This window comes from Anser brachyrhynchus (genome assembly GCF_964034855.1).
Source record: "Anser brachyrhynchus genome assembly, chromosome: 17".
Taxonomy (NCBI): Eukaryota; Metazoa; Chordata; class Aves; order Anseriformes; family Anatidae; genus Anser; species Anser brachyrhynchus.
Genome location: NC_137710.1, coordinates 10,778,242 through 10,803,537, shown reverse-complemented (window position 1 = coordinate 10,803,537; position 25,296 = coordinate 10,778,242). Strand labels below are relative to the sequence as shown.

General features: G+C 39.8%; 3 protein-coding genes across 17 annotated transcripts in view; 2 read left to right on the top strand and 1 right to left on the bottom strand.

Moving 5' to 3' along the window:
* Window positions 1-5,616, top strand: part of SLC5A1 (solute carrier family 5 member 1) — a 63,241-nt gene extending 57,625 nt beyond the window's left edge. For all 14 annotated transcript variants that reach the window (XM_080560049.1, XM_080560038.1, XM_080560050.1 and 11 more), the window contains 3 exons: window positions 2,026-2,241; window positions 2,558-2,660; window positions 3,523-5,616. In XM_080560049.1, coding sequence (XP_080416175.1) covers window positions 2,026-2,241; window positions 2,558-2,660; window positions 3,523-3,743 — 540 coding nt within the window. In that variant the 3' untranslated portion in view covers window positions 3,744-5,616. The remainder of the gene's footprint in view (window positions 1-2,025; window positions 2,242-2,557; window positions 2,661-3,522) is intronic.
* A 1,132-nt stretch (window positions 5,617-6,748) lies between these two features.
* GNAZ (G protein subunit alpha z) overlaps window positions 6,749-25,296 on the top strand; it is an 87,568-nt gene continuing 69,020 nt past the window's right edge. For both annotated transcript variants that reach the window (XM_080560107.1, XM_080560105.1), the window contains exon 1: window positions 6,749-7,907. The gene's annotated coding sequence lies outside the window, so the exon portion shown is untranslated. The remainder of the gene's footprint in view (window positions 7,908-25,296) is intronic.
* Window positions 7,916-25,296, bottom strand: part of RSPH14 (radial spoke head 14 homolog) — a 95,488-nt gene continuing 78,107 nt past the window's right edge. Inside the window, exons 4-6 of the mRNA XM_080560112.1 lie at window positions 14,492-14,717; window positions 13,532-13,662; window positions 7,916-12,813 (exon numbers count right to left, since the gene is read on the bottom strand). Of these exons, the coding sequence (XP_080416238.1) occupies window positions 12,572-12,813; window positions 13,532-13,662; window positions 14,492-14,717 (599 nt within the window). The 3' untranslated portion in view covers window positions 7,916-12,571. The remainder of the gene's footprint in view (window positions 12,814-13,531; window positions 13,663-14,491; window positions 14,718-25,296) is intronic.

Here is a 25,296-nt window from a genome sequence, read left to right as displayed (position 1 = left end):
TGACTTTAGCTGGAATTTTGCCTGAGTAAGAATTTAGTATAATCCTCATGGGTTTGTGTATACTGTGCGCTTTAGATTTGGATAAATAGGGGAGGAAAACATCAGAGCTTTTGAGAAGTGGGGCCTTGCATAAGATAAGCAATTACAGCATTGGAGTTTATATGATATATCAGTATTTCTTGTTGAGAATCATTCTTCTTTTAGCTAGAAATGGGATTAACTATCTTGTCTTTCTGACTTTGACCGCTGAATAATTAAAACTTTTTTGTTCTTAAACCAGGCATTAAAACTAGAATATTTTTAAATTGGGATTTGTAAGTTTGTGTTACTGTCATCAGTTACGTGACTTTACAAAGTCACAGAACGGTTGAAATTGGGAGGCACAGATGAACTAGTCCAACCCCCAACTCAATGCAAGATTAATAAGAGCAGGTTGCTCGGGTCCTGTCTAGTTAGGTTTTCAAATATATTCAGGAATGGAATCTCCATAGCCTATCTAGGCAACCTGTTCCAATGTTGAATCACCCTTCCAATAAAAAAAAATAAAAATAAATCATCCGTTTAAACAGAATTTTCTGTATTTGAATTTGTGCCCAGACATATGTGTCTTATATACTTTGGGCTAAAGCCACAGCCAAATGAATGTAACTTCAGTGAAATTACTGGAACTTTTATTTCTTTTTCCAGCTATGACTTTGGCTTTGTGTTTGTTATTTGCAGGACATGCAGCGTAAACGAAACAGATGCTTATGATCAGCCTCAACTCACTTCCAGTTCACTTTCTTGAGGCTCTAAGTCTGAAATTGAGATGCTCAAGTTTGTCTCTGAAACTGCTAGCCTTGTCAGGGCATAGGGCTAGACAGATACAAAATGCTATGGGTGAACAATTGGCTGTTGAGTTGGGCTCAGATGGTTGTAGGAAATTGGGTTACATCAGGCTGGTGGCCAGTCACTAGTGGGGTTCCACAGGGCTCCATTTTAGAGGCAGGTCTCCTTAATGTTTTCATAAATGACTTGAATACAGGACTCAAATGTATACTAACTTTGTGGATGACACTAAATTGGGAGAAGCTGTTGACTTCCTCAAGGGTGCAAAGGCCTTGGAGAGAGATCTTTACAAATTAGAGGGCTGGGCAATCGCCAACTGCATGAAGTTTAACAAGAGCAAGTGCCAGATTTCGCACCTGGGACAGGACAACCCTGGCTGTACATACAGATGGGGGGATGAGAGGCTGGAGAGCAGCCCCATGGAAAGGGATCTGGGGCTTTGGTTGACAGCAAGTTGAATCTAAGTCAACAGTATGCCCTGGCAGCCAAAAGGGACATGTCCTGGGGTGCACTGAGCACAGCACTGCTAGCTGGTTGAGGGAAGGGATTGTCCCGCTCTGCTCTGTGCTGGTGCAGCCTCACCTCGAGCACTGTGTGCAGTTTTGGGTGCCACAATACAAGAAGGACATAAAGCTATTAGAGTGTCTTAAGGAAGGCTATGAAGATGGTGAAGGGTCTAGAGGGCAAGAGGTATGAGGAGCGGCTGAGGTCCCTTGGTTTGCTCAGCCCAGAGCAGAGCAGGCCGAGGGGAGGCCTCATGGCAGCCTGCAGCTTCCTCACGAGGGGAGCGGAGGGGCAGGTGCTGAGCTCTGCTCTCTGGGGACAGCGACAGGACCTGAGGGAATGGCATGGAGCTGGGACAGGGGAGGGTCAGGCTGGGTGTCAGGAAAAGGTTCTGCACTGAGAGGGTGGTTGGGCACTGGAACAGGCTTCCCAGGGAAGTGGTCAGGGCACCAAGCCTGCTGGAGTTCAAGAAGTCTTTGAACAACACTCTCAGACAGAGGGTTTGATTTTCGGGTGGTCCTGTGTAGACCTAGGAGCTGGAATTGATGATCCTTGTGGGTCCCTTCCAACTCAGGATGTTCTGTGATTCTGTGATTCTACCTCTTTGTTTCCTCCAGCAACTATTCACAGCTTAGAGTTCATTTCCATGCCTGAAATTATGCATTTTGATAACTTCTATCACTTTGTCTGCAGGGTGCCTTCTGGGGCCTGATGTTTGGGCTGCTAGCTGGACTCAGCAGAATGATTGCAGAGTTTGCCTATGGAACTGGCAGCTGTGTGACACCTTCCAACTGTCCATTCGTTATCTGTGGGATTCATTATCTTTACTTTGCAATAATTCTTTTTGGAGTTTCTGCCATCGTTATCCTGGCAGTCTCCTTCATGACTAAGCCCATTCCTGATGTACATGTGAGTATTATTGCACTCCTGCTTCTAGAGACATGGAAATAAGTGAAATCACTAGTTTTAAGCACTGTTACTTGGCTTATTACTGCTTGGCATCTCAGCTATCCACATCATACAGTCCTTGTAAGAAAGCGAAGGAAATAGTCTTCATTTATCTGTCACAGGCCTCCAGTGACTAGTAATAATCTTAGATGCTGACTTCCCAGACATCTGGGGTGCTGTGATCCTACAGCTTGTTTGTATGCTGGCCAGACTGATTTGTTTCTATGTACAAAGGCTGTACCTTTGTAAACTCTTTTTTTTTTTTTTTTCATGGCAGCTTTACCGCTTGTGCTGGTCCTTGCGGAACAGCAAAGAGGAACGTATTGATCTTGATGCAGATGATGAGGAGGACATACCTGATGAAAAAGACGAGGAGTCAGGTAATTGCTAAATAACTTATGTTGCAATATCTGTAGATGCTATCAATATACTTGAGAATCCCTATTCTATTCCTGAAGGGACAGTAACGTGCACGGTATTTAAAGAACAACATGCCCTACCTCCAGTAACAACCAAAAACACAACCCCGCATATTTAAAGGGCTAGTAAGGTGCCTTCTACCAATCTATCACTCTTAGTGTAGATCAGAAGTAAAGGGAGAAATTCTTATTCTCTACATAGCTAGTTGGTAGTCCTATGACTAAAACAGTGGAAACGCTTTAGGTTAGAAGTGGTATACCTTGGCAGAACTGCATAGGACTCTAGCAGTTGGAATGAAATAAAGAGAATTCTTTTGGAAATAGTGCGTAGTAGCCAGGATCGAAGGTGTAAAGATGTGGTGGGGAGAAAAATGAAAGTGAATTGCCAGACATCCATCTGGGAAAAACCATCAGCTTTCTTTGCTTGGCTTTTGGATCTGTGGTCAAGTTCTTTTTCATAAGTATCCTAAAATTAATTTAGTTGGCTTTTAATTTGAAGTGTAGAAAGTACTGAAAAAATGGAGATAACAGGTTAAGCTTTGCAGCATGGTCTGCTTCTCAAATACCTGATCAAGTCTCCATGCTACAAAAGGCCCTCTTGCACCATTTAGAAAAATCACTTTTTTCTTTTTTTTCTGGCTGAGCTGTAAAAACACAATATTAACTTCATTCTTGTTGCCTCATATTAAAATGTTTCCATGCAACTAAGACCATAAACCAGCGCTGCTATATTAAATATAGGAAGGTCCTCAGTCATAGAGAACTTCTAGTGCATGCAGTGGTCTGTGCTTATGTTTCATGACCAGTGTGTTATTCCTTCCAGTTTCAGAGGCAGGTGAAGAACCAGGATGCTTAAAGAAAGCTTACAACTGGTTCTGTGGCTTAGACCAACAAAAAGGACCCAAACTCAGCAAGGAGGAAGAGGAAGCATTGAAGGAGAAACTGACTGACACATCAGAAGTGCCACTTTGGAGAAATGTTGTGAATGTCAATGGCATCATCCTATTGACTGTGGCTGTATTTTGCCATGCCTTTTTTGCATAAACCTCTGATTACAGTTCTGAAATTGTACTGTATTGTCAAGCAAAAACAATGACTTGTAAATTTACAGTTAGACACATTTAGTATTTTCATGGTCTAAGTTTGTAAAAATCAGGGTGATTTACTCACTGATTTTGTGATCATAATTTCAACAATCTAAAGATCAAGACTACTGAGATTTCAAGAGAGAAAACTTCCATTTAGAAATCAAATCATTCCAAGTTCAGAATTCCATCCAATATTCAGAATTTCCATCCAATATTCTCTCTTCTGGTGATACATTTCATATTTTAGGTGCAGAACAAGGTTGCTTGAACTGTATTTCATGAGCCATATATCAGGGTTTGTGAACTATCTGAACTATCTTTTATCTTTGATACTACTTTAATTTTCAACCATTTCTCTTCTGATCATGCATTTTTTTTCTTTTTTCTACAATAATTTGATTACTAAGACAAACAAACAACTGAGGGACTGTATGGATTCAAGCTAAAAAAAATCACTTTTGTTCCCTCCAAGTACAGAATATCTTAAGTAAAGGATTTATGTATATACTGATATATTTGACACTATATGTAACTTTCCATTATCGTTTTTTTCCACTTTCACGTTCTATGATATTTTTCGTTATGCTGTGTTTCTCAGTAATGAGTGGAACACCAACCATCTGAACTGATTGCCTTTTGAAATTAGGCAAAACGTAATTCAATGATCCTAATAAGAATTCTACTTATGATAGATTCTTTGTTTAACGTTAACTTCAAAAGGTCCCCCTCTTGTATATTTTAATATGTAACTGTACTTGAATGTGAAGCTTTTTTATACAAAATGCATATATTATATATACATACAGCACATTATATATATGCACATATATATTATGTATTAAAATATATGTATGTGTGTATATATTTATTTATTTATTACTGATTGATTCCTGTCTTGGTATGTCAAAGTTGATCTCTACCCACAGTTATTAGGACCTCTTGATCCTGGAGATGGTGTTAATGTATTGCCTGTCTATGAACTGTACTACAAAACAATCCATAAACATCGTTAAAAGCTCAAAGCATCAGAATGCTGGTTTTGCATTTTGCTTTCCAGTGCATTTGAGAGCTTTGTACTATTTCTCTGAAAAACTGTGAACCTTTCTTCTGAAGACTTCAATGAGAAATATAATTCATGCTGTATGAAACTTCAGTAGGACAGTATGAGCTAACATAACAGTTCATGAAGGAGAACAGTCACAGCTGTGGGACCACGGCCAAATCAGTCTGATTGTCTCCAGTTGGTAAGTTTGAAACCAGCTGGATAAACAGGAGAAGGCAGATGTAACTCTTCAAGGCAAAAAGCAATAGATCTTATCATCTAATTCAGCTTCTTGGGAAATCAAGTACAAAAAAAAGACATCAGTTGCTGTAGTCAAGCTACAGCACAATGCCTTGTTGCTATTGCACATTGCTGCATTGTTGCAAAGCATCTCAGTGTGATATGTCTTCCCACAGCATTCTATAGCAGGATGCATCAGACTTGCAATAGGTGCATCTAAATAGGAAGCTAGGATGATCTCTGTCCATGCTACACCACATCGCTGCTAACTCCTGCAGCTTTAATCACTCTCACTTTGTAATCTTCTGACAGTGCCTTTTCTTCATTTGGATCTAAAATCAAATGATCTGCTGCTCTTCACTGTATAATGTCTGGAGTATACAGAAAGGGTTTGCATAGGCCAGATTAAATCGTCGCTGTATAAATACCACTGCAAACCTTTTTCTTACAGTTAATACAGTAATATATTTTAAAGACCATGGAATTAATTATATTTAATGGATTATGAAGACTTCTATGTATTAAAGTATTTGTATGTTTTGAAGCATTTGGTGTCCACAAAATGATGGGATTTTTATATAATGTAATGGAAGACAGAGAAACTTTAGTGTCTAGGTTTTGGCTCTGGGTAATAGTAATGGACAGCAAATAAGAAAACTTCCAGAAGAGGATTGCCCAGATCCCTCTTTGTCATGCTCTGTTACAAAAAGAAAATATGGTGAAATTACATGGCCATTTGGATAAAGACAAACAGCACATATGATATCCTAGTAGGCTGATCAGTCTTTAGATGACCTCCTTGTTAATTGGTCACTGTCACTTCATTTTCTTTCCAGGGTTAAAGTATCTTGAAAAATTAATTTTAATACGGACATTCATTGTACATCCTCATCAACCTGCTTGGTTCAGATCTGGATATTGTTAGAGGCCAGGGTTCAAATATTTATGTGGAGTTTGACTACTCTTTAGGGTAGTCCTCTAATTTTGTAGAATTGCACAATGCAGGGCAGTTTTCCTGTGGACAATTGATAAAACCTTTTACCTTTATATTAACAGTTAAATGCCACCTCAGGTTGGTAGGTATTGCATTCAAGAGCAGCTTCATGATTTTAAGGAAGAAAGTGACTTTTCTTCAGTTCTCAGTGGAACTGTGTCTGTGTTGTAGCTGTTGCTGTGGGGTACTCTCAGACAAAACCCAAAAACTAGCTTAAACAGTCCTGGGCCTTCTCATGCTTTAGAAATGCAAATAGTAAGTGCGTACTTGTTCCATGTAAATTGACTGTAAATTTTGAAGTACTTATAGTTAATGGAGAGACTCCAGATGTAGCCCTGGCTAATAGTAAAATGTAAATGAAAAAAAAAATCAGCATAATACAACTCTGTCTTGGGTGACCCTGAGACATCTGGCTTATGCTGTCAAGTTAGACGTAGGGTTACAACTTATTTTAACGGCTTTTAGCTAGACATAAAGTATTTTAAATGAGCAATACAAAAGAAATTAAAATACAATTAAGAAAATCACATAGTAGCACTGTAAGTCAATTGCAACACTGCTATGTAAAGAACACATTCCAAACAAATCAGATCTTTAACTTAAGCATGACTAGATCCTAGTCATTTAAGCAAGACTAGATAGATTTATTTCCAAGCCAAATCCTGGAAAGGGTAACCACTCTTCATTTATATTTTCATTTTTCTGTACCACTCAACAAATGTATCCAAGTACCTTGCAAATGTTAATTACTTTGGTTACGAGAACTCTCTGCTCTTAGAACTCAGAACTTGGTCTTATTCCTGTTTTGTTAAGGGAAAAGCTCATGCACCGACTTTGGAACAGATGTGCAGTAATCACTGCTTGGTTTTGACCAAAATGCCCATGGTGAATTAAGGCCTAGCCCAAGGCTAAGTTCTTTAGGTGCAAGTGACTGCGGTGAACTGAGTAACATCAGCAGCTGTGACTGTGAATTGGCTCGACTCCTGCTTGGGTCACTTTCTCCACTGGCAAAATTAGGAATGTTCATGAGAAGTAAAACTGACACAGAATGGGGAGCAAAGAGAAATGATAAATACATGTTATCACTAGTGTTGGCTGACATTCAGAGAAATGCTATAGAGCCTTGGTTATTGTCTTTGAAGAACTCTTGAGTTCATTTGTTTGAAGGACTGGATTGGAGGAGCATTACAAACCAATATTCCTTGGGTCACGCTGCAGAGAGAAGGGTGACTGAAAGGTTGTGGGGTCACGGGTAAGTTCTTCTGAAGGAGGGCTGCTGTGGTTGTTTGTTTGTTTTTAATGTAACGCTCTTACTGCCTAGCTGCAGGTCTCCGCAAGTGTTCTGCACGTGCGGTGTTACTGTGAGGCAGCAAAAAAGCGAGGGAAGAGAGCAGCCGCTTCAGCTTCCCTTGTTTAACCTGAAATGCAGCATCACAGGTTTAACAACAGAGGGCGATACGTCGCCAAGATGAGCAACTCCAGGACCAACAAACAATTCTTGGTGATTCACAGCATTTTTAATGGAGTGTGTATTGCCTGTTCTAGAGAACTTAAAGGGTGGAGTAAAACTTGACTCACTCCAACAACTCGTTGTTCCGATGAAAGACAGTATAATGAGCAGCAGCGCCCAGGTTATTACCCTTATTATTAATAAAGCAGGTTGGCTTATTTTTCCTGCTGAGGAACACTACATCTTGTTGTCAGCTACCACAGCCAGCTGCACGAGAGTAGTTTCCCTGAAGTTACCACACCCGCCTTCTCCTCACCTGGCAGTGCTTAGGGCTAGAGCAGCTGGAGCAGCTCCCCTGCTCTCCTTAGGGTACCTGGGAGAAATTCAAGCTCAGGTAAGTGTGAACTCATCCTTACTCCATGTAGCATTTTTACTTACAGTATCAGAGCTTATGACTAGAAACTTTTATTCAAGTTACATTTAAAACAAACTATTATAATCATTTTTCACTCACTCAAGTTTACAAACTTTGACAGAAATAGATCCTGGGCTTGAATTTTTCAGCATGTGAGTTTTGCATGTAGTCACAAAAAACACATTCTGCCCTTCCGGTTTAATGTAATAAACAGCCAAATCTGTGTGCTCTTTAGACAAATCTCTAACTTCTATGCATTTTTAATTTGAATTTGATTTTTTTTTTTTTTAATACAAAATATGGTTCTGGCAAGCAAAAACCCTCCCTGCTTTGGGACATGGAGAGATTAAATGTAGCTACTTCCCAAAGCAGGATTTATATGAGAACAGAATGGTTTCTAGCTCCTGGACTTTTGAAAACAAATGCGGATAGGGAAATGAATCTGTAGTTGCAAGAAGAAAGGTATGATATTCTTAACTTTCTGGAAACTTATAGGGAAAAAATTGATGTTAAACTTTGCATTCAAAATGAGCTCTACCTGTGAGGAATGTTGCATACCAGGCTGGTATATACAAGGGTCTCACTTCCCATGAACTCCTGGAAACTCCCATGTTCTCCTCCTGGTGTCACAGAATTGTTGGGCAGCTGACTTGAAAACTTGATCTGTGTAGAACGTAAGTGAATTAATTCCAGTATTGACCCAGGACCACAGTAATTTTATCGGGACCTTAATCGTTGTTGGCTTTGAGCCAAAAAGACTAATTGTTTTCCATTGATGTTAAAATCTGCTGAGGTGCTGATGTTGTCATAGCATAGAACACTGTTAGTAGAGCATGTAGTGCTAAAGGCAGCCTTGCTCTATACACAGCATTTCTTTTGAAACAATTAATTTAATTATAGTATGTGATAGTGCCAGATCCTAGGCATATATATCTAATATGTTAATTTAAGCATGTATGAAGCAATACAAAAGGATATTTAGCGTTTTTGTGATGAATTCTATTGCAGCTTTATTACTGAGTATAATTAACTGGAAGCTAAGTCAGTCCAAGGGGAAGCACTTGTCAGTCATTCTGCTGTGTTTCTTTGATCCACCTGATTGTTTTACTGACACCTAGAGTGCTAACTAATTGCCCAACCTCAAACATTGAGGGCTGTTTGTCTCTCATTCCAAAGTGGGAAGATAACTGTGGACAGCCCTGTCACTCCCTGTACGCACTGTATTTCAGAACTGGCGCTACTCCTCAGCTGTGTGTTGACATAAGCACATGTCTAGGGCTAAATCTATGATGTAGAATCATGGAGTGCAGGATGGAAAGCATGTCCTCATTTGAGAAAGGAGAGAAGGCTCATAGAACACTCTCAGTTCTCCAGGTTGTCCATTTAGAATCACGTAATATCAGTGTCATTGTCTTGTTGGGGAAGTTCCTAGGGAATATAACCCCACCTGTTCTTGCCCCTGGACTTGCTATTACAGGGGGTCTTTTCATTTTATTGGAATGTCAGTACTAGAATTCTAGGATGCGTTTTTCATTTTGTTCACTGTCTTAAGGGCAATGTGGTACTCAGCAATTAAGTAATAACTGACAGAAATCAAAATATTGCTAGGGTTAGAGGATATCTTGGGTTAACCTATAAATCAGCATTAGTATAACTTCATACATCTCGTTCTCCTTTGTTTCAAGACTTTGTGTATCTCAGAAGAGAAAGCAAATGCTTCATCATAAGGACTTTATTTTCTTTTTAGGTATGAAAAGTCATTAAGTGATTATATGCTAAATTAGAGAATCTAAGTTAGTTTAACAATGGAGAATAAAATACTGAGAATTCCAAACCTAAAAAATCCGGGATTGTTCTGTGTATTTTCTACTTAATTCTTCGTACCCTACAATTTCTGTTCATGCCGCTGAGTGTTTTTTTTTCCTTTTCTCTTTCAAATATATTTTGGGTCAGCCTGGCTCTTTCAGTTTTTCACCATTATCTTCTCTATTTGTAAAAACTTTTTCAAGGACTTTTTCCTGATCGCTTTGATTTCCCCACTACTATCTCAGGGCTCTGCTCTTATCTTCCATCTTACAGGTGCTGTTTTAACAGGGAGATTGAGAAATACACTAGCGTCCATACTTCAGAGCTCAGTTAAGGCTTTGCTCCATTTTTGTACTGTGCATGTGTGTAAGACAAGAACGCTGATACCATGTTAGAACCTGATTTGGAAACAGTTCATATTGTCTCTAAAGCAACAATCAGGCAGATGTTCAGAGTGCAGTGCTTAAGGTCCAAGTCGGCTAATTTTTTTTCTTGTCAGAGCAGTTCAGTCTGGATGGTCTTATTCCTACATCTGAACAAACTAATTATTTTGCTAACTCATTGAAATGCAATACCTAACTTATCAGGGCAAAGGCTGTGACAGATGTTTGAAACTGAGCCAAAATGATCATTACTGTGTTTTCCTACTGCAGTTCTGTAAGTGTAGGTGAGACTTCCATTCTTCTGTCTCGCACTTATCGAACTGGATGCACTCAGGCATTGACATATTTTACACGTGAGTGCCTTATGTCTGTTGTGCACATAAGTGTGCTGAAAAGGCAGAGTTCCTCCAAGACCCTGCCCAGAGGGAACAAATCCAACTGACTCAATGCTTTTAAATCACATCTTTATAGGACAGGGAAGTCTTCTTCTGGTTAAGCTATGGAAGAGAAACCTTTTAACTTTAATCACGCCTGCAGTGGCTAGAATAAGCTTACGATTTGCAGTTTGCAGTGGGACACTGGGTTTCTGCAGTAAAAAAGCAGCCCTGACAGATAACTCCAGTGTAACAAAGGTGCAGCTTCTGTTTAACTACAACTTGGTAACTTCTGTCTAGAAGAACACCACGTGAGAGCAAATACCTGAGTGAAAATAAATGGGATTTCCTGTGAAGCTGAGTCACCTGCACCATGACAGCTGTCGTGGGCACTTCTAATGGCCAGGAATTGTCCTGCAAATTTGCTTCGTTTCTTCACACAGGCCTTCTCTTGATGCCTCTTAAATTACACACTAGCAACTGCAGACAGAGGAATTCACAATATCGGTAGTGACCTGCCTTGACTACACAGTGAGCAAAATATTACCGAACTTCCTGTTTCATCTGCTCATCAGCTCTAAAATCAGAAACTACCTTATTTCCTTCAGGCAATTTATGTCTTCTTGGATAGGCTTGTTACAGACAGCTTGAACTTTCAATGTTATATTCAATTCTGTGAAGTAAAATTCATTAGAAAAAAACATTTTTTTCCAACTAGGGAAGTGACATTTTCAGTTCTCTGTTTTGTTTATCTCCTCATCTCTTTGTTTAGACAGCCATTAATCATAGAATACTGCGGGCTGGAAGGGACCTCTGGAAACTGTCTTGTCCAACTTCTGTTGGACTAGACCATAATATTAGGATTGGCTTTCCTCTCAAACTCTCCCTCTCCCCCCAAAATGAGCCACAATAGCAAAATTCTTCCATTCTGGCAGAACACCTCCATTTTCATTATATTTGTTGATTTATTTTTTTACTCAAAGGGTAGACCACAGCTCTACAAAAGTACAAAACACCAAGTAATAGCCAAATGCAGAGGCATGTTTGTTCCATAATCTAACCAACTTCAGATCAGGGCTGATCCCTCTTCTGTTGGAGGCACTGGGTTCCCCAGCCAAGCTTTCCAAGGGCTACCACAGTAAAGCCTTGCTGGCTTATTTTCTCCTTACTGTAAGCGTGGATAGCTGCACATGGTGACCCCGAGCCTGGCGCCAAGCACATGGAATGGGAAAGGCTGCCTGCTGAGATCCCCAGCAGGTTAAGAACATGGGCCATGGCTGGAGCTAAGGCTGAGGGAGGGGCTGCAGGCACACAGCAAGAGGGGGCTCAGAAGGGGCCACTGAGGTACAGTGGTGGCTGCTATCAGCTGGGGGCATTGGAGCATCCCATGGATAAACCTCATCGCAGGGAGGGATGGGTGGAGGTTAGCACAGGACACTGGGGCCCTGTACCAGATTCATTGCTGGCAAGTCTTGTCAGTGACAGAATTTGTTACAACGGTGCTGAAAAGAATTTGGCTATACTTCAGGCTGGGAAAGCCTCAGACTTCCCTAGGGGAAGGTTTTCTATGACATTGCCATTGATTTTTTCAATGATGATGCTCTAAATGGTTCTAATCCTGTGTTCAACATATGTTTGCAACAAAACTCATGTAAATGCTTTTTGCTAGGTCAATTTCCAGCACAGCCACGACTGCTGGAGAGGTTAATTATGAACCTTTCTTTCTAATATAATTAGTTATTGATTGGTGTCTGACAGGCTGAGATTAAAAAAGAAACAGAAAAAAGAGAGAATACGAAGACTACACAAAGGATCAGTTTCTTGTATGACAGAAAAAAACTTGGTATCTCAGGAAATAACTCCTGGTGGAGAGTTCTAGACTTGCTACCTTTCCTTTTTCCCCATTGCTCTGCTTGTGACCTGTAAGACAGATGTGAAACAGTTGACAAATGACTTTTCAGGAGTAACTGTTTCTGAGTAACTGAGAAAGAGTTTGGGTTTTGAAGGTCGCATATAATCATGCAACTTTTACAGCAAGACAACAACAGAGGGCAATAGATCTCTATGAAACATCACATCTTCAGTAAGGTTTCCATTTGATGACACAGATGGCAATTTCAGCAGCTCTTTTCACTGCCTCACAGGGATCATTCAGACACTGCTGAAACATGTCTGTATGATCTAGGAGTTTCCTGCGGCCCTCTGGTAGCTCAGCCAGCATGGTGAGGGTTTTGATTGCGCTCAGACGGGCTTTGCTGGTTTCCCCAGCAACCAACTTCAGTAAAGGTGGAATGGCTTCAGCACCTAGGGCTGAGAATCTCCCTGTGGAAAAATACACTGGCTTTAAAATGTGTTATTGCATGTAATCAACAAGATTTTGAATTTCTTCTTTTGACTCCCTGCCCAGTTACAGCTCTGAACACCCAGACTGTGCAGTGTGAAGAGGTAGGACATGCTTTTCTCTTGAAAACCAAAGCTAGCTGCCAGCTAGCTTTTATTTTTAAGAAAAAAGATCTTAGTTGACTTTATCTGCCTTGCACATTATTATTTCATTTGCAAGAAATTATCTGAGAAGGTGTGAGACACCAAGTGATAGGATAAGCTATTTTTTGGGGGGATTAGATGCCCTTAAGAACATCCTCCATTCCTCTATTTTTAAAGACACTTCAAACACTGAGATCCACGCCTTTGTTGTCTTTGGAAGATGGGGGGGACAGTTGCAGAGGAGGATAGGAATACAACTACTGTTATTAAGAGTCTTTTATATCTAATTATTCACTCATCACACTGAAAATTTAGCAGTTAGTATTTTCAGTGTCTTGTAACTTACTTGAGAGAACAACCAGCCTTATTAATATTCACTCCTCTTTTAGCTGTGAGAAACTGCCTATGAAATGTCCTGATCTTACAATTTCTGGCACAGCTTTTATGCTACTAAAAACAGAGGATTTGGGGGGGAAGAGAACAGGGGCACAAGTATTAAGTTGCCTTAAAATTGGATTTCCGGACAGCAGCCAACAGAACTGTCTCTTTCTCTTACCCTGAGGTTTAACGGTAGCAAACATCAGCGCTCCTGTTGCACTAGCTTGGACTTCAGGATCTGTGTCTTCTAACAGGCTCACCAGCACAGGAATAACTTCACCTACCACGACTTTTCCCTCTGGATGGGTACTGTGCAGAAAAGATGGTTAAGATGCTTTCTTGAACTGTGTCTGCTAACCATGCAACTACCCACAGCTTCTCCCCATGCCTGGCCCCCTGCAGCGCTCCTTCGTTTCATGACGGTGGTGCTGACACAGTCCTCCTCTCTGTTCTCTTTGGAGTCGAAATGTTCTGAGTGTTAGACAGATGGCAAGCACCACTACCCAGCCGCAATGAAAAGAGAGGGGATGTCTGTTTATGCCTGCTGTCTATTAAGTCTACTTGCTGATAAAATACCAATTATTATCATATTAACCTATGTGTGTGGGCTTAATAATTTTTAGGCTATTTTTAGGTGGTGTTTGGATTTTTCTCTTTTTACTTTCTATGATATGCTGGAGATTGATCGGCAGCAGCAAGGAACAGGATGTAGGAAGAAGTGTGCTGGTGCTCCTAATGGCAATTTAGTTAGAAACCAGTTTGTTGAACCCTGAACAGATTCAAACCAACTGCTATATTAGGGGTCTGCAAGGAATCATTCTTTCAGGTCAATTCTGTCTCTTTCTTTCCAGCTTCTTAAATGTGGGGAATATTTAACATGGCCCAGAAGACATATAATACAGAAGAAAAATAGGAGGAGAAGGAACGACTTCTCATCAGCCTGTGCTTTCCTGAGTGATTTGTAGCAGTTAGGATTTTTAGAGGTCTTCAACCTGTGTGTGCGTACAGGCTGATATTATTTTCCTTGTGAAATATAAAAGCTTCAATGTATAGTGGAATACCCACTGTACATTAATAGACTTGACTGAGTTCATTAGCATTTTCTTGGGCTTAAGTGTTATAGATAGATTTCTTTTACCCAATTGCTAAAAGGACCCGAGCTGCTTTGCTTCTGATGGTCACCGATGAATGTGTGAGCTTTTGCTTCAGGATGGTAATGGCACCACTTGATAGAGCTTCAGAAGCCTCCACACGCAGACAGTTGGAGAGTGTATCTAGGATTAGCTCCTGGATTTCATCCAACTCAGACTTCAGTTTGAACATAAGTAAGGGAATCAAACCAGCATGCAGTATGTCAGCAGCCCCTGCAGGAGGAGACAGAAGGGACATGGGTGAAGGTATGAGTGCATTTTCTATTTCTGCCTGTACTTTGAATTTTTTAATAGGATCAAAATATATATGATAACTTATTTCCTTACACAGATGTGGGACTGGGACATGGAAACTATTACAACACCAGACTGTTCATGAATGCTGTCTTGGCATTGCTTTCTCAGTGAGCTTCCCCAACGGTTCTGTGAAGACATTAGCCCAAATAACACCCCCACTTGCTCTGTGTTTCCAGTTTTCTCCACCATAACATTCTTCCCAGAATTATTCCTGCTAAGAAGATAGATATAAGGCACCTTATTAACAACTGTTATATACACCTTATATACAACTATTCTCAACACCAGATGCTAAGACAGGCTGAGATGTGAGCCTTTAGAGCTAATACTTTGATACAATTCTCCACTATGGTTTCTGCAGGGAAGTCGAGGTTTTGGAAACCATCAGCTTCCTCACACATTTCTTTGTGGTAGTTCTGTTATGGGGGAAAATCACATTTTGAGCTTTTCATCAGTCAGTACACATGCACTATTTCGTAAAGGGAACAGCATCAAAGGTAAAATGATCGTCATCTGCCCTGCAAGTGATGTCTTTGCTATGAACCGGTGACTGACTCTTACACAATACTAAGTCAACACTGAAGGAGCAGTGCCATGGGGAAGCAGAAAGCAGAACATACTGTCCACAAGCAACATTCTGAAAACAAAATACTCCAGCTGTCTTGTTGCTAAGGCTGCTTCTTTGGTTGCCAACAGAAACGTGTCTCCTTTTGAAGTGATTCACATGCAGTTAGATAAGGAAGTTTTGTGGGTAAGAGTCATCGAGGTGTTTTCAAATGAATCTCCCCAGTTAGAGATAAAAGGATGAGTGGGAAAGAGATCTTAATGGCCTTTTGTAGTGCACTGGAGAAATCCCTCAACTTGACAACCAGGTGAAAAACATGATTCTTGACCTAATCTAGAGGTTATTCTGCTGTACATATATCTGAGATTTTGATGACATTGAATAATTTCTTATGTTACTGAATTATTAGGATCCATTTTTCTAATGCCAATGCAAAGAAATGCCCAGGGCTGGTACTATTACAGCTTTTAATACCTGCAGTACCTTCGGAGGTCACTTCCTGTGAGAATTCAGATAAATAACGAAAAACAGATTCAGACAATTCACTCTTGAAGCTATCAACATTTTAAAAATAAGGATTTTTCTGTGTACCAGAAAAAACAGTGTGGAAGGAAAGTGGAAAAAAAAACACCACTGTCTTTGAAGCTGTGGCTCTGTGTATCACTACAGGGGAGTTGCATTTTCATAGTAGAAAAACCCAACTGTATATTTATTTTCCATGGAGGTACGAAAAGAAGAACATTCTCAAGGGGCCATTCACACTGTCCCCATACAAGATGTGGTAAAGGAAACCTGCACTATTGCTCCGGCAAGAGACTCCAAGGGAGGTCCCTGAGAAGGAAGCAAAGCTTGCACAGCTGACTCCATCACTTCTCATTAACTAATAACTAACAAGGATTATAGGTGTTCGGATTATAGGCTATAGGTATAGAAGGGCTGGGGGTGGTTATGAGATGACATTCCCTCCTTCCAGTGACTGATTTTTTGTGTAGGTGCTTTCCAGATAATCTGTGATATTTTCAAATATCACAGTTTTCAAACTACATCTGGACAATTTGACATTAACATAATTTCATTCTTTCCATATAAATGAACATGCTGAATGTAAATGTAAATAAGAGTGGCAAAGAATGGAAGTTTAAACTCCATGCTCCTACAGAGCTTTGGGTAGCTGTAATTCACATGACACCAATCTGTCCTGGGACAGTGTCGCACAACAAGTTTCATCATATCATTTCATAAGCCAATGCTAGCTCTCGCACAGAGTAGTCAGCATTCCACCTTGAGTCAAAAGAAACCATTGCCTTTCCATTTCTACTATTGCTATAGTATTGTTGACTGTTCTCATGCTTGTAAATACACTTTTTTCTTTCCTAGACAGGTTCCCATTACTATTTTTCCATTTGGTTTTGAATATTTAATAGGCTTTTTTTTTTTTTAAACCCATCATCTTTTTATTTCATTTTTTTTCTTTCCTGCACTTCCCTCTTTTACAGGCCTTCCTTGCTGACTTTTTTCAATTCCCTTGATTGCTATTTCAGCATGTTCCCTGTAAGTATTCAGCATTCTGGTTTCATGTCTCTGTGTCTGTGTCCTTCACTTATCTTCTAATACGTTCAATTAATATATTCAACTAGACAGGCCTGCTTTCATTCGCCCTTGAGTTTATTCCTTCCATTTAATGTTTATTGACTTTCTTTGACTCAGCCATCTCTCATTCATTGCATTTGCACTTCATGGCTTCTTTTGGTGCTAGCCTTTGCTATTGCACTGCATTCTCAAGTGCCAAATATATAACAAAGACACGTTATGTCTTTCTGCTCCCATAAGCTGGCAAAATAATGTACAGAGCATTGTCTAAACTTTTATTCTGTGGAGCCATTAAGCAGTGTTTATTCTGTGGTCAGAAATCCCTATGTACCTAGTGGATGCTTATTTTGTATGAACACTCAGGCTGTTTTCATTTTTTTTTAATTGCTTTCTCTCTCTTTTTTTTTTTCTAACCAGGCCATCTTCCCTATCTACAGTTTTCGTCAAACTGTCCTATCCAAAATGCTATTGTGCTGCTGGAGGGAGCTTCCCAGATATAAATATAGAAACTAAGATGGATTGTTTGACCTTGTCAAAAGTCTCAATGTGTCAAGAGAAAGAGGGTGGAGAGGAAGGGCCATCAAAAACAGAAAAAAAAAGAGACTACCTAACAGTGAGACTGAAGTTTCCAGGTGGAAATTCGTCATGGTTTTCTCAAGGGAACCAAACGGTGAAAGGTCTAGGGAGGTGAAAAGGAAAAGGGAGGAGACAGAATCGGTGGAGAGTTGTTTGAGAGTTGCTTGTAAATTAGAGCAGTCTCAGATCCTCACTTCTTACAGAACAAGCAATGGGCAGGGAAGGTAAGCTGGTTTTTCCAGTAGCCATATACTATTCTGGCATCCTCAGGGTCTTGACTTTTCATTGAAATGCTGTCCTTTCAGAGGTGCTTTATCTATGCAGAGAGTGTTCCAGATACTCTGGACATAGTGAAGCAGGAGGGAAAAAAAGTTTTCAAAATGCAAATAGTTGTATTTGCAGCTCCATTGTTAACACCATTATTGATCTTTTTCTCTGAGACCTTGTAATCTTCCTTTGGGCTGCTTTTTATCTCAGCACTCATCTCTTCTTCCTCATAGCCCTCTGGCCACTCTCTTTCTCCCTTTCATGACTCTTTTTTAAAATAGACCAAAGAGGTGTTGCCATTTATTCTGTTCTCTCAGTATGGCTGCAGGGCAAGTAAACAAATCAAATTTTGTAGAAAACAAAAGAGTCCTTTATAGCACATAACAGTGGTGTTTTGTTTTGTTTTTCAATTACATAGAGCACCTAAATCACATTACAAATTCTTTTCAGTACAAATGTCATGTTTTCAAATCAAAGCTGTTTAAATGTTTGTTTTAACAAGAAGCATGGCCACAGAGAGATGTACAGTGTAGCACCACATAGTGAAATTGTACGTAAACACAGATTCTATATAATGTGGATGTTTTGTTAATTCCTCAGAGGTCTCTTTGAGACGTTCAGAAACTATCTGAAATGATTCAACATAGGAAGAGACAGAAAATGAAAAGAAAAGCAGAGCCAGGCACAGCTGGAGCAAAAAACGCCGCCCTGCATCCTGGTGTGCCAGCAACCCGTCCAGTGCACAGCAGCTGTGAAATCCCAGCGTGGGAGCTCACAAGCTGCAAGTAGCCAAACGATCCTGACAAAATTCTTACACCTAGCGGCTCTCTTGCTAGCACTGCAATAGTTAAGCACGGTTTTAGAAGTAACAACGTGTTTATTAAACTAGTGAGTGCTAGCATACATGATATACATTGAACAAGGCAGTGCTGGTTTAGTGTTGCCTTTCTGAGTGCTAAGATGACAGCAGCAGATCCCTCCCTGGCATACCTTCCTTAATAACTCCTTGCTCACTACTGTTTAAATTGAAAAAATATTTTATTCTTTAGACTCCCTGAGAAGACTTCTGAGTCACCAGTCACAAGAGCATAGTTTGAGAACCCTGTGGTAGCTAACTTAATGATAAGATTCAGTATGTCGAGTTGCAGTGTTTCAGGCATTAAGGCTGTGTCAGGGAATACATTAAAGATGATAATACTTGAAAAATTTCTTTCCAGTATGTTTGGAGCAGGAGATAGACCACAATAAGTGAAATAAAACTTACCTGCCTGCACCCCATCAGCTTTATCAAGTCTTCCAATTAAAGAGGAAAACTCTGTTGGTATCTTTGAAAGTCAGAATATTTTCCTCTTCTTTGCAACCATAATTCTCTGTCTTTCTGTAATAAGTTAAACAGGAATAAACAGGAGTGTCCCAAAGGATGCCTGTGCCTGGAGGCAAAGAATCATCTCTCATCAAGGACTGAGAGGTGGAAAGTCCCTATTTAAATAAACTGAAGAGCTACTTGGGCATTAGAGACCAGAGGAAAATACTGCAGATACTGGGATCTGACTAGAAATAGTAAGCATTTCTATTTCAAACTATTTCACATCTGTGCATCAGCTAAATGCATTTATCTTATGGCAGCCCTAGGGATGTACCAGGTATAAAATCACATCCTCAATAATAGTGTCTGTCATATTCTAACTAAAAATGCAACAGCTGTGTAACTGTGTAAATAGCTGTATAACCATAGTAAGCATTATGGGATCTGCTCTTGTTGGAGCTACTGAGAATTTTTCCAATACTGAGGATTTGGGGATGTGATGTGTATGAAAAACATTAAAAAAAAAAAGTTATAAAAATATTAAGAAGTCAGCAGGGTCCTTGAAAAACCTCTTTCAAGCAGCAGCAAGGAATAGGTAAGATTGGTCTGATAAATAAGTGGTAACTAATTCTCAGCAAAGAATAAAGAGACTCCTGTGCCATCTTGTTTCTGTTTTTAGAAACTTTGTTTTAATATGTGTGAAATTGTTATATCAAAGCAGCACAGACAATAATTAACATAGAACCTACAGCTAACATTACTGCACTAGCTTTGCTGTTATAATTTAGAAATCCAAGAAACAGATGATCTTTTTTTAAAACATATATATTTGTCATTTTGGTACTAAGACTGCCTGTGACATTCTGCTTGAAAGCAATGGGCTTAACCACCTAAGTCATTTATGCCCCATGAGAAGATTAGCGTCTAAATAACTTGGAGATTCTGGTCTACAGAGTGTCTTTGTCAGAGTACCTCTGGAAGCCCTGGAAATGAATTAGACAGAGTTGACTGTGTTTCACATAGAGACAGCTTCCAAATTGAAAAATAAATATTGGATTCTGATTTTGTACAAGAATTATCTACAGGGTAAAATCAATAATTGACTAAGACAAGTACCCTACTTCTGATGGTTGTCAGCTCCTCCTGTAGTGAAAATCACCAAAACCACTGTGGTGGTAATTATGAAATATGCTCTTTGTTGTAGTAGTGAATAATCCATGATCCACATGTGGATTGTTCGTCATTCACACGGCATCAGAAGGTAGTGTCTAAAATAAAAGCAACTTTTCCTTCTTTTAATAAAACTGTAATCATACATTACCATATAAAAGAAAGCAAACAGTCAAAATGATGGTAAAATAGAACCAATGCTGGCTTATAAAGATTTTTCTAGCTATAATTGTTGCATATTCTTGCATGTTGGAGTACAAGCATTGGTATTTCTTACAGTGGTGTTTTTTTTTTTTCCTCATCAGAACTCTAGCTGTTTGCACCTTCCATATAATTAATCTTTTGTTTTCTAAGTTTGTAACTTATATTCATGAATCTGAACTTAAGTGTGCGAATGCATATGCACACAGGGGTTCAACTGATCACAATGCATATCGATGACAAAAATGAGGAAATTTCTCATATTTTATTTCTCTGGTAAAGTACATTTCCTTTATTCAGAGAAAGATTTTTATAAATTGTTAAAAGTAAAGACAGAAAATAACCCAGAGGATTTTTTTTTTCCTTGTTCTTTTGGATAAAGAAGGAAATGTCATCCTGAAATTTATTAATTTCCTCCACAGGGAAGACTTTGCCAAAATGCAAGAGGGAAGGAAAACAGTCTGACATATGTACTACTTGCTCCAAAGTCCTCAGATCAATTACTGAGAAAGAAAATTAAAGCCTTGAGATAACTACTCTCAGAAAGCTGAGCCTTAGCCATGAATTCCTACCCAATTTCACATTTTCCAAATGAAATTTTCTCCTTTTTCGTCTTCTGGTCAGGAATGGAGACATGAAGCGATAAAATAAGACTAAAGGGACCAGTGCAGCCTTTTACCGTAAGAGACTCTGCTGAGTTCACTGCTTCCACAAATACTGGCTATGAATTCAATCATTCACGGAAAACAGTAGATTTAGTACATATGACAGAGTCAATATGTTCAGAAGGTAACCTGGACTGGCACATCTGCAAGCACTAACTTAAATATCAGATTTTATGCTTAATACCAATAATGTATACCAAGACTGCAGAAAGTGTTAACAATTACTATAGCAAGTTTCAATCACAGAAAAATTAATACTGTAAGGTGAACACAATTATCAGTTTGACAAATGTTCATGTGATTATTACTTATATTGTAGTAAGCTTTAGAGATTCCTATGGAGAAGGAAGGTCTGCTGCATCGCAGAGGCTTGTTGTAAAGAAATGTGAGAGACAGCTCATTTCCCAAATGGGTTATGGACGGGGCAAAAGGAGTGGGTGGGAAGGAAAGAGGCCGAAAGCTGTTTAATTCTTCAGGTTGAACAGCTGAGAAATAACAAAGATCCGGTTTAGTGTCACGGTCCCAATGTGCTCTTGTGGCTCCCCAGCCAGAGTCTTGTGGCCAGAGGGCAGACACAAGCTGCTGAAGCCCTGCCTGCTCCAACCCTTGGGCTGCCCCCGTTGCTGAGGAGGGAGACAGGGAGGCTGGCTGGGCCCCAGTCTGCCTGGCCAGTGGGGAGCGGTGCGCAGGCAGGTGGCTTCCTCAGGGCCACGGCAGGTCTTGGTGTTGGTCGCGTTACTGTGGCATCTAATGCTTCCTGAGAGCTTGGAAGGTTGCCCTTTGGTGGGCTGTCGTTTTACACTGGGAAAAAGGGTTTTAAACTTTTAAGGCTAACTGTCTTACAAGGCCTTAAGGCAAGAGAAATACACAACTGCGAGTTTTCCATTTTCAGAACTTCTGCTGAGAGAATAGTTGTTGTTTTTTTAAAAAAATAACACACTGTCTTCTCTTTTCAGACAGAAAACTGAAAGACTAAAGCAATATTAATAAAGTTCAAGAAATAATTTTGTTAACTGTCATAAATTTCTGTTTCTGTAAGGCTATATCTGTGGAGCTGGTATTCTGCATTACTGTATGGACTTCCTTTTTTCCATTTTCTTCATTGTTACAATTTTCTTCCATTTTTTTGTCTATTTTCTTCCATCTTTTTTTTTTCTACTTTAAAAAATGACCTGGTAGAGAATTTCAAAGAAGAAACTGGTGAAATTGCAGCACCGACAAACCCACTGTTTGTGTTTCCTGATCTAGCATGCTGGCAAAGCTGCAATAAGTGAATTTTATCCTACAGTTCACACTGCGTGCAGTTGTGCCTAGAAGAGCACAACTGAATCGTTAAAACTGATAAAATCTCTACGTAAAGAAGACTGCAGTACTGTAGGCGGGTGAAATCCTCTTCTGCTTCAAATGGTCTGGCTTGGCAATTTTGTTCGAAACGAAGCTGGAGGAAATGCATCTCGGTTAGACCGGTAGGCCCAGATGGCTGCACAACATGAGTGGAGCTGTATGGAAAGGCAGATAACGCTCCGCTTCCCACACAGGCCTGCTGCCTTGCAGATTCCACTTTTTCTGTGGAAAGCCACATTCTTAAGGAAAACTACTTATACTACTCAATGAAAATTTCTTCCATTCTGGGTGAGGTTCTACAATAGGGCTTTCCAGTTTTTTAGTGCATATTTTAGTTCTGGCAATGAAAAATTCTTAAGTCTTAATTGAGTACCAAGGTATGGGCTGCTCTGGGGGTGATTTGTTGTTTGAAGTGATCCCCAGTAAAGGATGCTCTTGGGTTGAGAGCCTGATTCCTCCAGTGAGCTGTGAATCACAGATGTTGGCTGAAAGGAGTCTGTCACAAATAGGAACGTGACTTAACAGTAAATACACTTTCTACCTAGAGATGTCTTCCTGAATGACGATCTCCAAGTGAACGCATAAATGTGTTCCTGTAAAATGACCTTTCTATCATGTGGAAACATGCCAGATTAAAAGGTATGCACTTGGCTAGTGCTACTTATGTGCTTACATTTAAGAACATTACATACAGTGTATTCAAAACATTACGACCTGAAGCAGAGACAGTCATATTTGCAGCAGTTATAAGGGGTAGCAGCAGCTATTTAATCAGCTGATGAAATGACTGCCATTTTAATATCATGTTTTTAAAACCAACACTGATACAAGTAACTCTGAAAGTTACGTTAACTGAAAGATGTGATAGGGTGTTTATCCATTTAGTCAGTTCAGGCAAAGTTAGCACAATGTGCTTTGCCCACTGTGCTGGCTCCATCGCCCAGTTAGTCAGTAAGGGATTCTGGTGGCCAGACGTAGGCATCTAACACCAATTCAGCCATCCTTGGGTACCTGAGGCATCTGTCTGGGACTGTCGGGTATGACATAAGGCCAGCAGGACACTGGGCCATTTCTAAGGTGCAGCAGGAGGCGGACGGGATACCCTTGAAAGCTGAAAGTGGCCCCAGAGACTTGTGTCTGGAGGCTGAATTGCTTCCTGAGTCACTGCCATTTGTTTGTTGAATCGATCTTGTGCATGCCAGTGAGAGAGCAAGAGCTCTCTTTTAAAGTAGGAGTGGCAAATCACAAAAATCAGAAGTCACATTTACTCATTTCTCTGTTAGTTTATCACCAATGTAGTCCTAGACCCAACTGGCCTTTGTGCAGTTTTTCACCCCTCTCTGAAGCTACTTCGTGAGGGGCAGTGACCAGTTACAGCCAGCTGAAAGCACCGCTTTGTGCATCTCTGCCAGTGACCACCGGTTGGTGGTGGGGTATGTATGTGATATCTTTATGGAGATACAAAATTAGCCATGGCCTAACATGGAGAAGGTGTACAACTATTTAAATTCCATTACTTAAACCTGACTGCAGCCATCCAGTTATTTACAGAACTGCTCTGGCATCTAAAGCCCCTGTAGTAAAGCTACCCGAGTGTCCACAGCTCTATTTCTGTAGCTTCCCAGAATTACCTCTGTGTCCTCAAACAAAATTTGCAGCCTTTTTTAAACTACCAACTTCTTTTTCCTGTTAATCAGATATTACAAGGTAATGCAATTGAAAAAAAATAGTGCCTGCTGAAGTTGTAGCTACAGCTCATGGTTCCTACATGAAGTAAAACTATCATCTGTAAAGGATATAAAGAAATATGAAATTGGATTAAAATTATTTTTCTAAGCATCTATTAAAATACATATATAAACAATTCTTTTAAGGCCCCAGTTTGATGCTTTTTCAAGTAGGGGCAAAAACATCAGTGAAAAAAATAAACTGAAATCGAGACATTGCCTCTTTTTATTTGTTTATTATTGTAAAAAATAAACAAAACCTAAATGCCTGCTTGTAACCTCAGGTGGGAGAGACCTACTTTCCACTCACTGCTTCAATGAATATTTAATCATTCATGCAAAGCGGAAAACCTTCAATCAGGGAGACTGGAGGAGGGAAAAGGGTATCCTAAGAGTAACCTAGAGCCTGTTGCTCAGAGCACTTTAATAGGACATCTGAGGCTGGTATTTTTTGTTTTAAAAGCTTTGGTTTCAAAAAAAATATTTTTTTTTCTGTTGAAAATTTCTTTGCTAAAATAATTTCTGGCACTCTTTAATTGCATCTCCTTGGGTGCAATTCCCTAAGGATCTGTATGTTTCAATCTCAAGTGATTTTGTCAGTTGTTCACATTTCACTGATCTTTCATTCTGTGCTGTACTAAATGATCCCGTTTCTTTTGGGGTTAAAGTTTGAGATGTTGTGTTCCACCCCCCCTTCCCTTGATAACAAAGAATGAGGAAAGAATATATATATATTTTTTTCTTAACTCCTTCATCTTATTCATGTTATCTCTGTAGCATTCTTCACATGGAGGTTCTGGAGGAGTCAGGGCCCGCGTACCCAGCACAATGCTTATGAGAAGTGAGGACTGCTGTGTAGTTAAGTGCACAGGAAAGCCAGCATATCTTTCAGGGCTCTAGGCAAGTCTCCAAGCAGCTGTCCACCAGCTGCTGGATTTAATGCTTTTTTTCCAGACTTGGCTTCAGTGGCAAGTGCTGATTCAGCAGCCAAGCCAATGACTGTGAACTGCAGATACAGTAGGTATAATAAAGCCATGAAGGAATGTAGAGGCACTTACATTTTTAGGGTTTGGTTGGTTTTTCT